This window comes from Labrus bergylta, chromosome 13 (assembly GCF_963930695.1).
Source record: "Labrus bergylta chromosome 13, fLabBer1.1, whole genome shotgun sequence".
Taxonomy (NCBI): Eukaryota; Metazoa; Chordata; class Actinopteri; order Labriformes; family Labridae; genus Labrus; species Labrus bergylta.
In genome coordinates this window covers 3,846,924-3,861,652 of record NC_089207.1, presented here as the reverse complement: position 1 = coordinate 3,861,652, position 14,729 = coordinate 3,846,924, and the positions used below count along the sequence as shown (strand labels likewise).

Below are 14,729 nucleotides of genomic sequence, written 5' to 3'. Positions count from 1 at the left end.
TGAAATTAAAAAAGGACGTTATGTCCTTTTTTAATTATTTTATTTACATTTGTCATAGTTCGGTGGCTTTTTCTGGAAATCTGAGGCCCTGTGATATTTGCTGCCCCACTGAATGGATCTATACCGCAGCTGTCTTTTTCCATTTGGCCTTATGGGCCTATATCATGATAATTATGAAATCTGAATTTATTTGTTGTCTATAATTATTAATAAGCTGAATTTTAGACATTTGGCAAAGGTGACTTTTATGCAAACGACATTTAAGAGAAAACACTTGAATGCGTTATTGGAGGACATCTTCCCTACACGCATTGTGGCTGGCATTTTAAGTCTAATGTTGAAAAATGACATCTAAAATACGAAGGCTATTTAACAACCGAGTTGTGGTTACTTTTTAAGATTTGCCTGACTATAGTAGTGATATATATCCTTTTATTTTATAAAAGATGTTCCTGCAAGACGGACTGTGTGTGTGTGTGTGTGTGTAAATGTAATGTGTGTGTGAGGAATAAAATACCAGCAACTTCAATACAATTCTATTAAAATTATTCTAACTTTCCTGCACATTTGACTTAATGCAGTCATTATAATTTTATAATTTGGCAATTGTTCACAGTATCACAAAAACTGCATATGAGGCTTTAACATGGAAGCGTCTTGGCACTGTGCATGTTTCCACTTTTTCATCTTTTAAAAGAGATGCTCAGTCGAACTTTTTTTTTTTTTTTTTGCTTTTTCTTTTTTCCAATTGGATTTTGTCTCCTTTTACACTGATAGTGCTTATTTTATGTTCTTGTTTGATTTTTACAAGAACAAGCCCGTTCACGCTTTATCTTCAACATTTTCCAGAAAAAGTAAAAAACTATGTGTTAAAATTAATACTTTTAATACCAGGAAATAATACACTGAAAGATGTTTTAATTAGAGGAAAATAAAAGAAGTCTTCCGTTATTTCCCATCACACACTTAGACGCAGTGTGTGTAAAGGGGTGTATGAGTGCGGGACTTCATTTAGTGAACCGATAACACACTGGATACACTCTAAATGCTTATCACTCATTATCTGCACATTTTGTCTTCTTGATTGATTGTAAAGTTAGTACATAACATTTTATTTGATTTCAACTCACGCAGGCCTAATGTTACCAAAGACACTGAAATGGCTTGACATGAAATGTGCCAGAAAAGCCTTCTTATTCATTTATTCACACGATTTTACTCTTAATTAGAGTTGAGTTGACGTGTGTAAGGCTAAATTTAAAAGTGCGTGCCATGTCAATTGAAATATTAATGTGGAGTGCTATATTTATTTCCACCCTATATTTGCCTGGCAACAGAAGGCTATATATATATAAGAACGTGCGTGCCATGACGTTCATCCTGAATTATGGTCAGTGCTGACATCACGGATTTACTTTGTGGTCTGATCTTTGGATTTTTTTTATTTTTTTTTTCAAAAATGCACGTGTGTTCAGGATAATAAATGATGAAGATACATGACCAGTTCACGGTGTCCTTTTTTTGCCAATGACCTACTTAAACAAACAGGACTGTTGGTGATAAGCACAAAAAAATACATCACTGTACAACACTGAATTTTAAGAATTACTTCTATTTCAAAATTGTATGCTGATTTAAATGCTTGTTTCTCCAAATTCAGATGCACAGCAGAAAATAGGCCCCATACTGTATTTTTAATATCCCAGTATTCTGCAGATGTTTGACTTTATAGACCTAACGAGTCATGCAACGAACGAGTCACAGCCACAAATAAATCTTGTGCAGCATTAAAAGTGAGTGCTCACCACACGAGTCGATCAAGTACCCACTTTTATTATCGCTGATAAATGAAATAAAGCATCATCTTAAAGAGTTGTGTGGCAATAAGAATCACAGGGGGGGGGGATGCTCTGTTTCTTTTTTTTTTTCTTCTTACACCGTGTCTGCAGCCTGGTGGATATTGCACACGGGCCCTGTTATGCAACGTGTGTAACCTTGAAGAGGTTGCAGCATCACCGTGGTGCGGATGCGCTCTGTGGGGGAAGAGGCCTGGGGATTATCACACTCTATATTCCTTCTCCTTTTAAATACCTACATTCTTTGATGGTGTCACTAAATAAGAAACAAACATGGATGTGACTTGACTTTCTTGTTTTATTTATCAAGATCACGTAGACAAGTGAAGATGTCCTCGTTATTTCTCAGAGAATCAGCAAAAAAGGAAGAGGAAAAACGGAATGTCGTTTGTAGTGGTGTTAAAAAGAAAAAGAAAAAAAAGGTGGCTGAAACATCTGTGGAAAAAAAAGTATTCTATGACTCAATGAGGTTGAACATTTTGTGGAAAAATTTTAAAAAACAACAAAAAACATGGTTTAAAAAAAATGTTAAAGAAGACTGTTAATACTTAAAGGCATCACACGGATCAGTTATGTAATCTAGCTGTGAGTGCATAGAGGAGATGCCACAGCAGGCTTGTGATTAAAACAACGTACAGCTGCCAATAAAAGTGACAGTGTCGCCGATAAAGTTCATGATGCATTCCTGACCTGCACCCATTAATCGTACGTACATGTCAGCCATATCCCGCAGGTACACACCAGTAAAGGCGACGTGCGAGGAGGCTGCAGCGAGGAATGGTTCTATCTGCAAAGACACTGAGGAGGATGCGGGGATGTGCAGCAGCAGCAGCAGCAGCAGCGATGTTGACAGGGCTACACTGACAAATAGGATGATCCATCTGGCTGTTGACATCCGCGAGCCCCCAATTCGATAAGAGCCATTCTCGTGGGGGACCGAGATCTTGTCGACTTCTCTGAGCCTCAGCGAGTCCCACTTTTTAACATCGAAATTACGCACGAGTGGACCGACGTCCGTGTCTTTCCGAGAGGGCAGAGGAGTCTCCCTAAGGACCCCCAGCTTCTCCCGAAACTCCTGCATCTGCTGCAGAAAGCACAGGGGGTCCGAGACGCTCCTGAACGACTCCGCGATGCCGAGCGCCCGCCTGTGCTCCTCCATCGCCGCGCTCAGCTTGGTGATCTCCGGGTCGTACGCTTGCAACACCACCAGCTTCAGCGTTTCGAAATCGGAGAGGATCTCGTTCTTTTTACATTCGAGGGCGCTGACGAGCTTGTCGAAGTAGTCTGTTACCTTCTCTGCGTCCTTCGTCACCGACTGAAGCGCGTTTTTCTTACTGGCTTGCAGTGTCTCCAGGCAGGACACGATGTCTGCGCTCTGCCAACTCTCCACTCCGCGGAGCAGCTCTTCAAATGCCTCCTTCTCCCGCTCAAACGCCTCCTCCAAGGAGCAGAACTTGTGCCCTCTGTGGTCATCCGTTGTGGCGCAAAACCCGCAAATGAGCCTCAAGTCCGTGGCGCAGAAAATATTGAGAGGCTGTCCGCAGTGTTGTTTACAAACAGACATCTTAGGCATGAACCGTATCTTGCTGTATTTCTCCACGATCCCGCGCAGAGAGTAGTTGATCTGCAGGCTGTTTGCGCCGTTGTGAGGCGACTCTTTGCGGCATGTGGGGCATTTGAAAGGTGTTCTGAAGGCTGGTCCTCTGTTTCCCTCCAGGAGTCCCTCCAGGCATTTCTTGCAGAAGCTGTGCGAGCACAGCAGCACCCTCGGGTCCTCGAAGAGACCACAGCAGATAGGGCATGTGAGTTCGTCTTCGAGCTGCTCCATGTTGTCATCCTGCAAACACAATTTATCCGGGCGTCAAATCGATGCATGTCACAAATCAGCACTTGGATCAAAAATAGGGCTACGGCACAATACGCACCCACACGCAGAGGGGGGATGCTGAACCCAAAGAGCAGCACAAGGCAATAGCCTACATTACACACGAAAAAGGATACAGATTGTGTAGTCATGATCCAGCTGATTCTGGAGTATTCCCATCGTGAAAGTGAAACTGATTCTCATCGCAGTGCCCGCGTAAAAGGAGGCTGGCAAAAGCTGTGCCAAGCGCTCCATTTGCCAATCTAACGTTAAGTAACATCCTGCTTCTTGTTGTCTTTCAAAAAAAACAAAAACACACACACACACACAAAAACAGCTGACGTTGGCAGAAACTTGAAACCGCGTTGGCAAGAAAAGAAAAAAAAAACGGACTGGAATAAAAGTCGAAATAAATAACTCTGACTCAAACAAGCCAATAAATGTAACCTCGCTTTTGTATTACATAAAAGCCAAGGGGCGATGGTTTAGCTGTCTGAATATCTAAATTCCCGCCGTCTAACCAATCCAATGCGACAAATGATCGACAAACAGGGTGCGTGTGAGCGTTGCTCCTGTTGGCAAGGTAGTGAAGAAGAGCTGTGACAGATTTTGCAAGCGCATAGTAACATGCAACTACTGGACCAAAAGAATCACTCACCAGCTGCTGAGACGCACAGTGCAACGCAATCATGGCGCTTGTTGCTGTGCAGACTTCGCCTTTTCCGGGTTCACAATTCACCCTTTCAGCGCCGCGCAGATAATCGCAACGCGCTGGTTTGCGTATTTTGCGCATTTTGCGCACGGGGGAAAAAAAACCCAAGACGTGCAACACAGTGCCACTAACGACCACGACACGCGTGGATGGGATTTTCACGGCTTGTTTGTGATCTTGGAGGGTTTTTCGTTTTTGTCCCTACTAGGCAACTTGCAGAGGATCCCTTGCCAGTGAGATGGGGGGAGGGGCTGTTGCTATGCAAAACATTACAGCGTGAAAAACTGTCAACTAGGTTTGAGTCCCAGCTTGGCACCGCGGGTTTTTCTACTGCCCCACTTCAGTAGACTCGCTCGTGTGTGTGTGTGTGTGTGTGTGTGTGTGTGTGGGTACTCGTAAACATCTGCAAACCTTTAACGTGAAAGTGGGCGCAAGTGAAGGCACCCAGCTGCATCTACTCACATACAAAAAAGTAAAACTCTCCTGCACTGGGCAGATAAGTGGCACATCAATTTGGCACCACAGAGACTCAGAATACTTGTTATATATTGCATAGGCCTACATACACACACATTGTCATATAAAAGGTTTGCTTATGAGCCAGCTGATCGAAACTGCTGAGAGTATTCCTCAGTTATGACTGGGTGTCACCATATTACCACTTCACCACAAACCCGTTTAACACAATTTCTAAAAAACTAACTTTCTTTACACTTTCGGTTATGTAACATCGATACCCAATAGTTACTAAGTCACGTGGAGAATTTTGACCTTGATTTTCTTCCCTTGTTTCCATGCCATCAGGAGCGACTGCCTATCTTAGCCGCTGTGATTGGATACAGTCGGGTACCAGGGGCTTATGCAGTACCAGCCTTCGCCGGGAGGGTGTCGCTGTGGGCGCTGACGTTCGACCGTCTGACGCTCTCTTTGATTTGATGGGAGTTTGTTTCCGGGTGTTTTTAACTAGCATCGGGGTAAGAATGGCTGCGATGTTTACGTGTTGTTTAGGCTGCTGTGGGGATGGCGCATCTGGGCATATTCCCCTCAAAGAAATGCCAACTGTCCAGTTAGATACTCACCACATGGGTACGTAAGTTTGCCTTTAATATCCAAGTCCAAACACGCTGAGTTAGATTCGGGTTTGACTTGATGGTTGGCTACTTCCGCCGTTAGCACAAAGCAGCTAACCGATAGCTGAGTTGGAACCTGTGATGTAAAGTCTGTTTTCCGGTATCTATGACTGTTTTCAGGTTCTATTATCAAACTCTGTTATTCTCCATATAAAGCTGCAATTTATTTATACACTAGACGACGCAACGTCAGGTTAACCTAACTCAATACATGGTTGTATATATTCTCATTCTTATTTTTTATACTTTTAAATTTCAAAATAAAAAAAATGAAATAATGATAATAATTTAAAATAAAATATTTTTTTTAGATTTTAAAATAAAATAAAATAATAATGATAATTTAAAATAAAATAAAATTTTGATATTTTTAGATTTTAAAATAAAATAAAATAATCATAATAATTTAAAATAAAATAAAATTTTGATATTTTTAGATTTTAAAATAAAATAAAATAATCATAATAATTTAAAATAAAATATTTTTTTTAGATTTTAAAATAAAATAAAATGAAAATAATAATTTAAAATAAAATACAATTTTTAGATTTTTAGATTTTAAAATAAAATAATCATAATAATTTAAAATAAAATAAAATTTTTAGATTTTAAAATAAAATACAATATAATAATAATAATTTAAAATAAAATACAATTTTTAGATTTTAAAATGAAATAAAATTAATAATAATAATTTAAAATAAATACAATTTTTAGATTTTAAAATAAAATAATATTAATAATAATAATTTAAAATAAAATACAATTTTTAGATTTTTAGTGCTTATTTACTTTGTATTTAATATTATATTGTGTTTAAATTTTCTAATATTGTGTTTTTTGTTAATATTGTGTGTTTGGACAACCTGCTGCTGTAACGCCACAATTTCCCAGTTTGGGATCAATAAAGTAATTCTATTCTATTTATTCTATTCTATTCTAGTCTATTTCTATTCTATAAAATGCTATTGATGCAATTGTAAGGCTTTGTTAAAAAAAGTTCTGATTTGTTCATTCATAGTAAAATATCCTTATTCAAAATTCCTACAAACCCACCGTCTCTCCCGGCTATGATAATAATAATAATCCCACTGGGAAACTGTGTGTATGTTTTACACCAGTGGTTTCCAAAGTGGGGGTCGGGAGACACTGGGAGGGGGGGTCGCGAGTTGCCTTCCAAAAACAAGTGCAAACTGGAAATGACTAGAAATGACATATTTGACCTTTTATTGTGAAATTACATACAAAACTGTTGTTCAATTAGTTTAAGGCTGCTGTATTTTTTTATTGTTGTTCTAATGTCAGTGTTCGGATAGGCCCATTAGTGCGTGCTGCTGTGTTCACCGTTATGCTTTAACCACTTCTAGGGACAGAAGGGGTCCCCGGTGTCGCGCATCGTTATTTTGGGGTTCGCGGGATGAAAAGTTTGGGCACCGCTGTTTTACACTACATGAGAGGTTGTCTTAAGGGCTCATTTTAGAAGGTATCATCTTTGGCTTCAGGAAATTATGGATGTCATGAAAGACTATTTACTGAAATTTAATAGATGTGAGAATTGACTGATTATAAACAACATGTCATAAATTAATTGAACTGTTTACACTCCCTCGGTTGGTTCCTGACTTTGTGTTCTTGACTTTGCATTGCAGGCACCGATGTTGTTATTGTGAAGAGCGGCAGGAGGATATGTGGCACCGGAGGCTGTTTGGCCAATGCTCCGCTTCACCAAAACAAAAGTTATTTTGAGTTTAAGATCCAGTCTACTGGTAAGCCCTTTTGCGTCTGGCTCCCCTTCCTTCTTTTCTTCACACATTGACATTTTCTGTGCATTCCTCGTAGGAATAATGAGTCTTACTTGCTGCAGTTTTTAGTAGCCTCAGCATCTTGTGACTTCATGCTCGCTGTGGGAATTTTCCCTCGCGAACAAAGAGCGCATTGGAAAGCACAAGGGAGGTGCTTACTGAGAAATATGGCACTTAAGCAGAGCTGACCTCTTGAAGCACCTTACTCACCACATATTGTTTAACTAGCATTAAGTTACAAATTGGATATTTATCTTGTCTGCTGTTTTTTGATTGCAGATGGCTTCGGTCAATAATATTGATTTTTTCATAGTGTTTTAGGAGTGTTTTGATCGTGCTGTCCTTGTGTCTAGGTATCTGGGGAATCGGTGTGGCGACGCAGAAAGTGAATCTTAATCAAGTGCCTTTGGGCAGAGATACAAACAGCCTTGTCCTGAGGCATGATGGGTCTGTGTACCACAATAATGAAGAGAAGAATCGCCTGCCTGCAAACAGCCTTCCTCAGGAGGGGGACATTGTTGTAAGTTGATCCTCTAATTGAGGTTTGATGACCTAAACATTCAATACTTAAAAGTGTTGCCAGCCAATTTTAAAGCTCAAAAGGAAGACACTTTTAAAAATACAGACAATTAACAGACACTTTAATGAGCATTCTGAGAATAAAAATGATGTTATCCGACATGGATCCACACACAGTATCTTTTCACTAAGGTGCGTCAATCCTGGTTACATGGATCTGTTTTAAATAGTTAAGTCTGTGAACATATTGATCTATCTCATGGACTTCCAATAGGCACATAAATGTAGAATTTGTGTATTTTCAAAATTGTTATCAATCCCTTTAGACTAATCATCTGCTAGAAGCCTGGTGCAGCAGGCTGGTCTGCAGGTCCCGTGAGACCAGCAGTAGATTTTACATTTGAGGGTTTTTCCATGGCAGCTGGCGTCAATAGTCACATTGCATCAGCTGGTCTCATACTGGTCTGATAGCCTCGTGTCTGTTTAATGTGCACCCATCTACGCATCAATTTGAACCTTGGCATTAGTTTGTAACTGATAAGGATATTTCATTTTTCTAAGACTACACTCTTTGGAAGTTTTCACAGAGTGTTCTGGTCATTCAGGTTTATGAAATCCTTTTGATAGATATAATTACGTGAGTAGAGACTGGAAAAAAAAAAACCAGATTGTGGGCGTGAGCGTGTACAGCAGAGAATCCTTCAGGCAGCCACGGCAACAAAAGCAAAACACATGCTGACCTCTCCATGTCAAAGTCTGTGAGCTTTTCATTAACTACACAAAGAAGTGTTTGACACTTACATATCAACACATGAATAATAAGATCGACTGCTAATGTTCATTTTATGTTCCTCTGCAGGAGAGACCCAAACTTTAAAAACTTTAACCTGCTACGATTACTTGATCTAATAACTTTGGCCCCTTACCTTTTTTAGTATCAGTGTCTCGATGAACTGTCCCACTGCGAACTAAGTAAACAAAATACTTACCGTAAAGCTTCAAGTAATAGCCTGGGCTTTCATTTACTTCAGTCAATGAAATGAAACCTGCATTTATCTGAGACAGGCGTCGTCAATACTAGACAGGCCTGCAATTATTTTCAAACCAAACTCATTCACAGCAAATATGGAAAAGACTATGAACTGTAAATTTAAACCTGAAGGAATGTTTTACTGTTTACAAAATGAGGATATGGATAAACAAATTCATTTACAAATCACTAATCTGATCTGGCTTTGTAAGACACCACGTCTATACCAACCTGCATATTATATAAACACTAAATGCACAGTGGGGGGTCTAATTGAGACCTGTCAAAACGTGCAGCAACACCAGACTAGTAACAGGGACTGGGCCTCAAATTGGGATGAGCTTTTATTTGAAGTTTTACGGTAAATACACTTGTGTAATTATTTCTCTCTTTACACATTTTCAGCAGAATTTAAATTCAGGCCAGTCAGTTACACGTTACCAAAGACTCCTTTAGGGACTCAATAGGTGTATTTTCCCTCCGCTTGAGGCGTATGTACAGGATATATAAACACATGTACATGAATGAGATATTACTTAAATAAAAGTGTTGCCTGGAATAATTATTTGTATATTTGTAAGTCGAATATTCCTGAAGATGGTGCCACTAATGAAGGATTTGAGTTACCCTAAAGCAATGGTTCTTAACTGGTCTATCCTCAGGACCCATCACCAACTCCAAATGTGACTCAAATTTCTGATATTTCTCAACCAATCAGGTTCATTTAAGGAAAAGTTTTGCAGTTTTGCTAAAAAACACGTGACAGAACAAAGAGACTGAACAAAACAAACATGTTTAAAGAGTGCCTCATAGACTTTTTGATACCAGGTGCTCATTGGTGACCCACTGGAAATTTCTCCACGGCTCACTTTTGGGTCCCGACCCACCAGTTGAGAACCACTGCCCTAAAGGATGAACTAACATACAGACTTTATTCAAAACATCCAAACTATCTATGCGTCATCAGTTTGATTAATTAAAGCCCACGGTTCAGTGCAATTCCACTTTTTGACAAGAGGTTACCTTGAAGGCGTTTCTATCACCCACTAATGCTCTTTTTTAAGGGAATATAATATTTTAACCTACTTGCTCAATCAACACAATTGCAGAGTGCAGGAGACTAATATGATGTATTAACAAAGCCCTTAAAGTAAATTTAGCGATTCATTGAAAATAGTTTTGTCACGTTTTTGCTCCTTTATTGTTTCAGAGTCATTCTCTGCTTGGCTGGAAGTGCTAGTGATTCTAAGTATTTACAGCTCAAGCCTTCATTTTGTACAGTTGGTGAAAGATAAAAGTCCTGAGAACGAAGGAAGCAAAGAGAACTGCCAGATAAAAACATCTATTAAACACAAATGACTCATCTGGTTTGCTTTCCCCAACGTATCTTTACTCATACTCAGAGTCTCCCTTCTTATCTTTAAATCAGTTTTAGTTGCATATTTTGAAGCCTGCACATGCAAAGATTTGGTTGATTTTTGTAACTCGTAACCGTTCTTGTCGTCCCTCAGGGTGTCACATATGACCACGTTGAGCTGAATTTGTATCTGAATGGAAAGAACATGCATTGTCCTGCCTCAGGGATCCGTGGCACTGTGTTCCCTGTTGTTTATGGTGAGTTTCTTTCTCTGTACTTTAACCTCACTTTATTTGTGTTCAAATTATTTCTCAATAGTTTTCTGTTTACAATTCTTTTTGTAAACACTGAAATACAAATTGCAGTTGCATGTTTTACCACTAGAGGGCCTTATTTGTACATCTTTACAAAGCACTGCTCTTCTTGTTGTGCCTCAATCGTTTTTTTTGGAATCATGAAAAATGCACTTTTTTTTTTTTTTACAACAGATGATTTCTCTGACATTATATTTAACTTTTTGTTACTATGTAGCAGCTCTGCCTATTCTGGTTCAACAGCAAATCTTATGTAGAAAAACACTGAGTAATTAGATTTTATTATTTTAAACAAATGTTTGTATTTCTGAGCTACAAGAAAAACAATGTGATCTTCTGTTGCGTTATTTATGTACAATAATCTATTTTAAAAAAATGTATTACAGAATTAAGCTGCCTAGACTGTTTATGCAATTATTAAAACCAGTGGTGCCTGCCATTACATTTATTTTTAAGTCATGTTTATTAAAAGCTGCCAGTAGAAAACACTTACATTTTTAATTTTCCAAGTTTTCACCATATTAGTTGCAAAAGCTGTTGTGGCACTGTAACATAGCAACACCCCCCCCTCCCCCTTAAACTAACAGTTGATTTCTCACAAACTACAATGCCTGCTCTGTGTGCCTCCATTGCTAGGTTTCCTGGCATAGTTAGCATAAGTGCAGAATGCTGCTGCCCAGATTTCAACCATTACAAATTACACCAAATCCTGTCCTCCCTTCACTGGCTGCTCGTTACCTTCAGGACTGATTTTAAAATTATAAATAACTTTTAAAAACCCAACACGGTCTGGCTCCCCCTTACATTACAGAACTTTTGACACCTTATGCTCCAAGTCGTGATCTAAGATCATCGAGAGCACCATCACCAGGTCAAGTCTGGTTACCAAGGGCGACCGGGCATTTGCCATCAGAGCCCCTGAGCTCTGAAACTCCCTACCCGAAGACATGAGGCTGGCAAACTCTGTACCTGTTTTTAAATCTTTCCTTAAAACATATCATTTTTAGGGAGGCTTTTTAGAATGATAGATTAGTCATTCATGTCCTGCTTTAATTAATTAAATTAATTCTTATTCATCATTTTCTAACTTGGCAATGTTTTATCCTGTGTTGTGAAGTACTGTAGTCTAAGTTTTATTTAGTTTGATGCATTCTGTAAAGCACTTTGTGACCTTGTTTACAGAAGTGCTATATACATAAAGTTATTGTTCTAATTATAGGAGAAACACTAGAAAGGATTGAATATACATTCAAAACTTGTAAATTGATTTTCAGATGATGAGTTGTGATTGAGACCTGAAAATATCAACCTCAGGCTGACACATCAGAAAACAAAACAGAGACTTCAAATGATGATTTTTCTCACTGTTGATCAATCTGCCAATGATTTCCTGGAATACATGACGGTGTTGAATAATATTGATAGTATTTAAGAGGTAGTTTTAGTAAAAGGTCTCCCTTTGTCCACAACAGTAAGAGTAAATAAACCTGAATTAATTCCGTTTGGTAAACTTGGATCAGATACATTCAAATAAAAAAAGTGACTTAGAGCTATTAATCAGTAATCGAAATAGTTGGCTATTAATGAATTATTGCAGCTCTACTTTGTAGATTGTTTGAGCACACTTCGAGCTCTGAAGTAGTTTGTATGATTACTTAATCACCATGCTTACTGTATGTAACAAAAACATTCCTGCTCCCAAAGATTTCAGTCTTAACGAGCTCATACAAAATGTCACATTGTGTACCCAGAGATTATGTTCAAATAGTTGTTCTTACGAGACATTTGACCTCATTGCTGCAGAGCAAATACCTTCTGCAGGAAAAAAAAAAGAAGAAAAGGGTTGGAGTGTTTGCTTTTTCTTTTATTAATACTCCAGAGTTGATAAAGACGACATCAATTCAATGTCATTGTACTTTATCACGTAGAATTTAAAGGGCTTTCAGGGACTCCTTTCCACATGTGAGTGTGATCTGTTAAAAATAAGAATAATCAACATGAAAAAAGCTTTTTTTTGGTCTCATTTCTTCATACATTTGACACCCTGGCATGGCCTTTGTGTCTTCTCTTTCCTTATTAAGTCTTAAATACTGTCTATGTCTGTATAACAGGTCAACATGTGTTTCTTTCTGCTGTTCTTTCAGTGGATGACAGTGCCATCTTAGACTGCCAGTTTAGTGACTTCTACCACACAGCTCCACACGGATTTGAGAAGATCCTCTTTGAACAACAGATCTTCTAAAGGAGAACTCAGCCCCTCTTTAAGCCGCCGTCCTCCCATCGTATCTACTCGCCACCTCTGTGACACTACACTTTGACCTTGATTGCTTTATATCATTCTGTGTGGCTTGATAGCCTATTGTTTTGTTTTTCCCCCTGATTACCGTGTGTCTGTGCTGCTGCTCTGGACCGACGCTGGAGTGCCCTTGAAGGAGCAGGGATTCCTGATCGTAGGTCGTATTAGATGGGCTGTTCCAGTCTGTGCTGATGCAAAACCATTCAAATCTCATTACCGTTTGTCAGTAGTGATCACCCTATAATATTAACTGAAACACTTAAAATTGCAGCCTACTTCTGTGATGGTAAAATAGTTCCATTATTCAGGATTAGAAGCCATTTGTCATTTAAATAGCTTTTTACTATGATTTTTTTTATTGCAATCTACTGACATCCCAGCGTGCACCATTATATTTATTTGTATTTATTTGAGACAGAGATCAAGCGATAAGTGTTCTATGTGGCAAAGCTTTTTTTTTTTCTTTTTTCCGAGAGGCAAGCCAAAGTTTGCAACGTAATGAAGGATCAGCTGTCAATATTGATCAGGCAGCAAAATCACAATAACCTTTACGCTGCCTTTATTGATTAGAAGTGGAAATCAAAGCAAAAGTCAAAACACTTTGAAATTTAGTTGACTTATTTTTTTATTTTTTTAGCCTACTAACTTCAGTAAAATTAAAGATTTCAAGGGATGGCCCGTCGCGTTTTCTCTGAGGGATGCTGCTCAGGTGCGGTGCTGATTAATGTTTAAGTAAAAATAAAAATCTCAAATCTGTGACCCTGATATGTCATAAAGATCGATTTCTTCAACACTTATTCGAACAGCCCTTTAATTCTTGCCACACTTTCCTCATACTGAAATCTTAACTGGTGTATTTATATTAAATATCAATATAATCACAGCTGGTGCTGGTTGTCTCTGGTCAGAGATAATATGGTTAAAACATGTCAATCTGTTGTGTTGTATTGGATTGGCATTGCATTTCTGCTGCTGAAGTGTGACAGTTAAATATTTCAAAAGCCTGTCTTTGTTTTGCACTAATGATGATATTGTACAAGCAAATCCAAATGTTGTTGATTCATTAAACTTTTATGTCTGGAAGCATACTTTTTCCTGTGTCCTGTTATCTTTAAAGATTTAAAAAATATTAAAATATTTATAATTTTATAAAAGCCATTTTTGTTTCACCATTGCACTGTTTTAGATAAACATAATTTACAAAATGTTCATAATTTTGTTAATTTTGAAAGTGCATGTTTTATATATAAAATCTTGCACGGACTTGCTCCTCCTCCTTTGAAGGACTTTATAAAGCCGAAGTCTGCCAGTGGGATCGGCACCAGGGGCCACAGCCCGAGGAGACTGTGAGGTCCCACACAGACGCACTACATTCAGACAAGCAGTTCTGTCAGTCAAAGGAACTAAATATTGGAATATTCTCCTACTCACAATAAGAGACTCACAAACATATGCAACCTTCGAAACACACCTCAAACAGTGGATAAAAGAAAACCAAGTCTGTGACCACCTTTAACCTTTAACCTCTATTATTGTCTTGTGTCACTTGTGCCTTTGTATTTGTATTTTATTTGTAATTTGTCTCTGTTACCTGCCTAGGGACAACAGATGGAAACGAGCACTTCTGCTATAATCTGTCTTTTTTTTTTTACAGCTGTAATTCAATTCAATTCAATTCAAAAGACTTTATTTGTCCCCGGGGGGCAATTCAAAGGCACACAGAGCAGTAAATTAACAACAGTGCAAGTACGAAACATTTTAACCTAAATAGAAAGTGTCAATTTAAATACAACTTAAAGCTTAAACTTAACTTAAAATACAAAATATAAAAAGAGTAGATATAAGTGGA

At 38.3% G+C, this 14,729-nt stretch overlaps 2 protein-coding genes across 3 annotated transcripts; one reads left to right on the top strand and one right to left on the bottom strand.

Moving 5' to 3' along the window:
* Positions 1-2,134: 2,134 nt before the first annotated feature.
* On the bottom strand, positions 2,135-4,536 carry trim13 (tripartite motif containing 13). Of its 2 annotated transcripts, none has more exons than XM_020648362.3 (2): positions 4,379-4,536; positions 2,135-3,693 (listed from the first exon to the last, which is right to left on the bottom strand). In XM_020648362.3, exons 1-2 carry the CDS (start codon positions 4,511-4,513, stop codon positions 2,479-2,481), a joined length of 1,350 nt encoding a protein of 449 aa, XP_020504018.2. In that variant the 5' UTR covers positions 4,514-4,536; the 3' UTR covers positions 2,135-2,478. The 2 variants fall into 2 exon arrangements, with proteins under 2 accessions (XP_020504018.2, XP_020504020.2); XM_020648364.3 differs by lacking the exon at positions 4,379-4,536 and adding an exon at positions 3,782-4,372.
* Positions 4,537-5,211: 675 nt separating this feature from the next.
* On the top strand, positions 5,212-13,968 carry spryd7b (SPRY domain containing 7b). The gene is made up of 5 exons (XM_020648365.3): positions 5,212-5,518; positions 7,212-7,328; positions 7,718-7,884; positions 10,425-10,527; positions 12,729-13,968. The coding sequence occupies exons 1-5, from the start codon at positions 5,227-5,229 to the stop codon at positions 12,824-12,826; spliced, it is 777 nt and encodes a 258-aa protein (XP_020504021.3). The 5' UTR covers positions 5,212-5,226; the 3' UTR covers positions 12,827-13,968.
* Positions 13,969-14,729: the final 761 nt, after the last annotated feature.